This window comes from Lathyrus oleraceus, chromosome 7 (genome assembly GCF_024323335.1).
Source record: "Lathyrus oleraceus cultivar Zhongwan6 chromosome 7, CAAS_Psat_ZW6_1.0, whole genome shotgun sequence".
Taxonomy (NCBI): domain Eukaryota; kingdom Viridiplantae; phylum Streptophyta; class Magnoliopsida; order Fabales; family Fabaceae; genus Lathyrus; species Lathyrus oleraceus.
In genome coordinates, this window is record NC_066585.1 from 130,560,752 (window position 1) to 130,568,316 (window position 7,565).

The 7,565-nt window shown below is 29.5% G+C and overlaps 1 protein-coding gene across 1 annotated transcript; it reads right to left on the minus strand.

The window, feature by feature from the left end:
- Positions 1-2,371: 2,371 nt before the first annotated feature.
- Positions 2,372-5,655, minus strand: LOC127105089 (heat stress transcription factor A-5). Its single transcript, XM_051042254.1, has 2 exons — positions 5,275-5,655; positions 2,372-3,801 (listed from the first exon to the last, which is right to left on the minus strand). The coding sequence occupies exons 1-2, from the start codon at positions 5,509-5,511 to the stop codon at positions 2,578-2,580; spliced, it is 1,461 nt and encodes a 486-aa protein (XP_050898211.1). The 5' UTR covers positions 5,512-5,655; the 3' UTR covers positions 2,372-2,577.
- Between the last annotated feature and the right edge of the window lie 1,910 nt (positions 5,656-7,565).

Consider the following 7,565-nt stretch of genomic DNA (forward strand, 5'->3'; position numbering starts at 1 on the left):
TATATAATATTATAAATAATTTTTTCTTATATGCAAATATATTATTAGTCACAATAAATTGACAATAAACAATGACTAATCTCAGAAAATATAACATTCATCCTTACAAATAGAGTTTAGTGAACATTGATGACTTTAGAGTTAAAATAGTAAATGATTCTCAATTTGATTCATGATCAAGTATCTAAAGATTTCATAAAATAATTCAAATTTATAATCAACCAAATATTCTTGAGTGAAATATATAATAAAAATATAAACATAAATGAAATAAAAATTTCATTCTATAAATAAAATTAAATATCAAATTTATTTTATAAAATAAAATCAAACTTTAATATGACACAAGAGAATGAGGCATATCAAAGTATCATTAAATATATAATAAATACGCATAGAAATGTGTATAGGTTTTTTTTCATATAGCAAGAAAAAATGTGACTATCCGAGATATAAACATCTATTTTTTGTCGTGATACTTAAAAAAAATGTAGCAATCCTATATTTTCTATAATTGATTTTCAAAAAATAGTAAGAAAACTCATTCAAATTTTTGTAAATGTGAATCATAAAATCATTCACGAGAAAGCTTAGATAAATTTATTTGTTGTATCAAAATTCTTACGAGAAATCAAAATAAATTGATACAACAATTGAACAGGAATCGAAAAGGTGAATAATGAAATAAAACATGACTGAATATATAAATTACACATACAAGAATCCAAATTTTTTTAATGTCACTGTGCAATAGGATTTCTTCTTAGAATAAGTTTATAATTCAAACAATAGTTATAAAATATATCTATAATGCTCGGATCGAAGGGTTTATTTAATAGATAGATACAAAATTATAGCATATTGTTATATTAGAGAATAATCGACAATGATAAAAACGATGTACCTTATAGGATTTGAGATACTGTCATTGGAAGAGTGAGTATGAGAGGATTACTATCCTTATTAACGTTTATGGTTTTCAGAGTAGGTTAATTGTCTAATAGAGTGACACTTAAATAGTTAAACGAGTGAGGGCATGGACATTTCATTGGACTTAATTGAATGGTTTAACCCATTATGGTTCATTCAGACACAAAACTAATCAAGTAATTCATCAATAATTAGTGTTTTATAAGAATTGACCCTAATATAATTTATAATAATTAATTATGCCAATTCACATTTGATTAATTAAATGATTAATCTAACAAAATAATCTTATATCTCAATTATTTTACAAAATACGACTACTCGGTGAATCCATCAACAAGTAACCCACTTTATTTGATGCAAACCCCGATGTTCCTTAGGGATTATAATCGCAATCGACGAAGGTTTTATGTCCATGAAATACATATTGTCATGATCGATTGTCTAACAACTATAATGACCCCCACAAAATTATATAATTTCAATATGCAAATCTACTATTAGTTCTCTTAGAAAGAAAACCTGCAAGGACCAAGTGGATCGTATTATTGGGAGAATATTCATTTAAAGGGACCTAGTCTAATGAAAATAACAATTCATCCTTAAGGGTTCATGACAATTGTAATAGAAAAAAAATATATAACCTTACAAACAAGTTTTATATTTTATTTTATACAGAAAAAATTATGAAACCATGAAATAGTAAGCTTAAGCATGGATGGCATCGCTATTTTACAATTTGTTGACTTGTCACTCTAGCTTTGAGAAATGTCGTTATGGCATCCAAGGGCTCAAAATGGCGCCGCTTGACTTTTAGAGTGTCACTATGCTTATTTCTAGATATGGGAGTGTCGCTGTTCTTTTTCAATTTTCCTCTTTGTCCATGTTTCTCGGGTGTTAATCCTTTCCTCCGATAAAATATTTTAGTTCCCTCCATTCTTTTCGCCCAATCTTTCCCATTTCCAGATTCCCAAACAAACTTTAAAAAACATTATCCCACCATGTACATTTCTTGCATGGAAGGGAAAATTGTGCATTTTCTTGTTTATAGTGTATTTGCCGAATTCAAAAGCAAATTAAGTATGTAAAATGGAATTAGTTTTAAAATACCGAGGATTAACAGAGACTTGTAGTGAGGCTTTAATAAATATTAAGAGTTGTGTGCCTCAAACAATTCAACAAGCAGAGGCAGAGGCAGGAACCAACATGATTATAAACATCATGGCCAGATCCAGTCCAGCCGGAGAGATCCCAGTCAATTTGGGTCAACAGCCAGGAGTTATTAAAATGAAAATATTATCAAGACAACACTGTTTCCAAGCTGTGTGGTTGCCGATTCAGCATCAAAATCCACAACTTTCTATCATGTTATGATGTGTAAAGTTCATATTCAAAGATATGAACTGTATAGCTATCTGAGCAAACATGAACAAAAAACATATAGTCAAGGACTTTTTAAGTTCACAATACCTGCGGAACCGTTCAAAACTCGAGTATATACAACACTGCCAGCAAGTAACTGACAATGCATGTAAGATGTGTTCACATGAAATAGTTTCAGCCCATTTGCAAAACAAAAACAACTTGTTGACAAGTTTCATGTCATACCATTTTATAACAACTAACAAGTGCTCCAAGGCAGCATGCTCAGAGTGTGAGATTATCCATATTCTTGGAGTTACTAGAGATTCTATGAACTGACCGCCCTTCCTCTTGCTCATCATATGGATTTGCTCGATAGTTGGATATTGCCTCTTCATTGTCTGAACAGCCTGGTCTTTCAGTAAGGAATTGTTCCCAAAACAAGTCATTCACTCTACGTGGAGCAGCTGGTTTGACTTGGCCGTTACCTGAAGCTTCCTGCGGTGAAGCTAAATTGATATCCTCATTAGCCACATTTCGGTTTAAGGAAACTCCGTTTTCTGATTCTTTACCATTGGCGTTAACTATTGATTCGGCAAAATTTCCAATTTCTTGACAATCTATCTGGGGTGATCTGGCCGAGTATGAATTCCTGTTGAATTCCAATGGACAAGATGCCAGAGTTAAATTTAGTTGGCAGGATATATGACTATCACCTTCTTCACTACTTGGCTCCAGGGAGTGAAGATTTGGGCACTCAGTAATTGTTGCTCTTCGTGATAAACACGAATCCATATTAAAAGTAAAAGACGTCCCAGTATCTGCAAGCTCTAGCGTTTCAGGTGCAAAAGCAAGGCCAGTTCTTGTCTGCATTCCTTTCAGTTCTCCTTCAGACAGGTTCTTCTGCGGGCTTTCCTCGCCTTCATTTGAACCCTGTGTGCTACCTGATACCAAGTTCATATCCGACACAGCTGGTGACAATTCCAGTCTGAGTTTGCTCGAGAAATCTTGATGGATAACATTTCCAAATTCCAGTCTAAAATTACTATGATTGTCAACCAAGCTACCTTCAGCAATAGGTTGCACATGATCAACCTGAGGCAGTCGCCTTTTCTTATTATATGCCGCCAAATCCATGGATTCGATTTTGCGCGAAAGATGATCAACAAAAGAAGGATTCTGAAGAGCCTTCTCAAAAAAGTTCAGCAAATTTGTCTGCCTCTTCTCTATACCATCCAATCGATGGTGAAAATCTTCCATCTGAAGCTTTGCTGTTGATTGATGCTGTTTGTAGTTTAAGAGATTGGATTCAAGAGAATTTTTCTCACGCGAGAGTTTATCGAGTTCCTCTGCAAATGCTGCCCTTTCAGGATCTACAACAGAAACCGGAGGATGACTATGACTGTGTATAGGTTTCCTGCGGTGTATATTCTTCAGAAGATGCTTTTGACCTTTTATAAATTCTTCATTAGCAAACTCCCAACGCTCAGGATGTACTTTCCGAAATCCCTGACAATAAATAAAGCACACATAAATAAACCATAACAAATTAAAAACTAACAATAGTTTTCGTAAATGCTGGAAAACATCAGCAATTCGAATAAATACATAAAACAATAACGTATCATTTAAGCCATAAGATCCACCACTTTCTTTGAATGATATACCATTAAATCATTAAAAGTATATTCTTTATTTCACACAAAAACTTTGGGAAGCAAATCCAGGAGTGGGACTTAGTTTTCAATCATTGCCATAAGTGCATGCTTTCAATTTTCCAACCATATCTAAAAAACATAGACATCAATTTCAACTAGTTCAATAAAAATTTACAAGGCAAGATGTTTGCCCTTTTTGTTTTCCCCGGTGTCATCATATCAGTAAATAAATAAAGCATAACACTCAAACCAAAAAACTAAGCACATAGTAGGATGTGTCCACCATTGGTATAACTCGTCCTTGAATCCTTTGCCATTTGTTTTGAGCATATAGTTAGAGACAACTTCTAATTGATCAATTTCTATTCACGAGACATTCGTGAACTGATGTGGCACTCCGGGAATACATTTGTTGAATACTTTGCCATTTGTTTCAAGTCTAAGAATCACATGCCATGAATACAATGATATACCCATGTTTGTTATAAGGTGTAGAGAAAAAACTATTTCTAGAAATAATAATTTCAATAATTCTCATGTTTTATTCCCATATGTGAAGGTGGTACTGCGGATTCCCATGAAGTTTTACATAACTTTTCACTAAAAAAAAAGTATAACTAGCAATTTTTCTAGAAATATCTATTCATATGTCAAACAAATTTTTAAACTTTCATATCAATATTCCGGGGTAACTTAGTCTTTGAAATTACTTATAAATCCTTGAAACAAATGCCACCTAAAACTATACTTCTCCCTCTGTTTTAAAATTAATGTTTAAGAATTTTGCACACAGATTAAGTAGTTTAAGAATTTTGCACACCGATTAAGTAATGTAACAATATTGTCATAAGATAGTGCACTTTTACTAAATTAGTTTTACTAATGTGTTGGAAGTAATGTACAAAAGTAATAATTAAATGACACAATTAGAAAAATAACAATTATTACTACATTCATAAAATGAGAATGACATTCATTTTGAAACAGAGGGAGTACATCTCGTCTCACCATCATCATTCAATATTCTCAAGTCTCAACATTGTTAAGCCTAACTAAGATTTCCTCCTAGAAAGACTCCATGAAATCCAACTTTAAAGGTCTTCATAATTCCTATCTAACTAAGCAGTTTTTTTCTTCAATCTCACAACAACTATAATCATAATCCATATGAGACAATTGGAATTCGGTGAAGACACAATCAAATCAAATCAAATTATACAGATACAAGAAACAATCGAATAAAGTAAAAACACGGTGAAAGGAATAATCAATCAATCAGAAAAAAAAATTGCAAATGAAATAATCAAAGAAAGAGTTGACATACATAAGTGTTGAGCTGACGGATGAAGCTGGAGAAATTGCTGTGCTTGAAATAGGTTGGGAGGAGAAGGCGAGCGAATTCGGTGTTGTTCCAAACGACGAAGCTGCAGTGGTTAGAGCCCCAGGAGACGATCTCGTCTGTGGTTGAATCATCCACCATGTCATACGTCTTCTGAAGAAACGGCGCCGGACCACCTCCATTTCCAGCAGCCGCGGATGAGGAGAGCGGAGAAACATCCATTTCGTAACGGCGGATGAGAGAGAGAGAGAGAGAGAGAGGTTTGACTTGAAAGATGTATCTTGTTGCGTAGGCTGGTTCGTTGTTGGCGTTTGCTAAGCAAACAAGCTTCCAACCTAAAATCAACTAAGGATTATTTTATTTTTCGTCAAGACTTATCTTTATTCAATGAAACAATTATGATTAATATTCAATGCTATACCATATTTTAACATTATTTTACTTTAAAATAAATAAATTTATTTACATTAAAGGTAGCGATATCAAATTAAAATTTATATATATTGGAAAAAAAATTGTTTACTTTTTTTCAAATAAATTTATTATTAGTTTAATAGATGATATGTATTCTAAAAGAAATATTTATAATTTTTTTTTTGTTTTATTGTATCATAGATTTAAAAATTGGCGTTTGTAATTAAAAAAAGATATTAGAACATTATTCTTTTGATTAATAGCATTTTTGTTGTTCGACTTTTGCTTTTAAATCTTTTTAGATTTTAATTAAGAGAAATATGTGACACGCTACCCAAACTTTTTTATAAAAAATATTATACTATTAATACATATCAATCATTCATAAATGATATTTTAAATGTGATTAAAAAAGTCAAATATATATAAAAATTTATCGATTATAATTGATTGATAGTGCAAAATATTTGTATATCAACTAAATTTTATTTTTTAATTTTAGTTAAAAATTGACATAATATTTTTTTTTCAATTATTTATAAATCTAAGTGTTATTTTATTCTTTTTTATTTCTTTTAATCTTAACAATTAATATACAAAATTAAATGACCATCTAGTAGACTATGTCTTTAAATTTTCAATTTTCAAACTAAACAATATATAATCGATCACTATTATAAACAACAACAAATTTAAATTCATGATGTATCCGATCATTCTTATATATCAGATACATCAATTATTTAATAAAATTAAAAAAAAATTATTAATTATAATAATGATAAAAAAAAGTTAATTTTTTAGATTCATTGAATAACTAATATATCTAGTAGATCATACAATTGAGATACATTAATTATTTAATTAAACTAAAAAGTAAATTTTTTCTTATAAATAAAATCGGAGGTACACATTATAATATTTTTTTGACATATTAATAACTTTGGATATATTTTAAAAATAAATATTTAAATAAAATTCATACACACTAAAATAATATTTAGATATTATTCAAACATATTTAATAGCAAATTAATATTAATTTTTTATAATATCCAAAATAAAATACACATGTATATTTATTAATGCATTATATTTATTTTGTAATAATATTGAAACATATTTCAATTTAAATTAAAAAATTCTTAAATTAACAAAACTTAAATGATTAAATAATACTAAAATATTCAAAAAAATATTATTAAAAATCTAATATTTTTAATAATTTGATTAATTTTTATAAGAATATCAGTTTTGTCGTTATTGATTCAATTTTTTAAAATTAATATATTAGATTCCAATCATAAATTATTATTTCATATATTTTCTTAAGTAATATAATTTATATTTATTCATTATATTGAATAATATTATTATAGTTTACATATTAAATAATATAACAAATTTAAGTAATTGAATATATATTTATTATCATTTAAGATTTTATTATTTTCTTTTAAATTAAAATAAAAAATTGATATGGTTTGAAATAAATAAAGGAGAATGAATCATTCCACAATAAAATATCATAGAATAATGAATTCTTCAACTGCTCTAAATTAAATTTAGGTTCATCCCTTTATAACATGTTTGAAAATTATTAAAAATAAATACAAATTCCTACAAATTAAAACTACATATTATTTTAAAATATTTGAAATTATAGAAAATTCAATATTATTAATGTGTTTGGATGTTAATCTCTCTCTCTCTCTCTCTCTCTCTCTCTCTCTCTCTCTCTCTCTCCTCTCTCTCTCTCTCTCTCCTCTCTCTCTCTCTCTCTCTCTCTCTCTCTCTCTCTCTCTCTCTCTCTCTCTCTCTCTCTCTCTCTCTCTCTCTCTCTCTCTCTCTCTCTCTCTCTC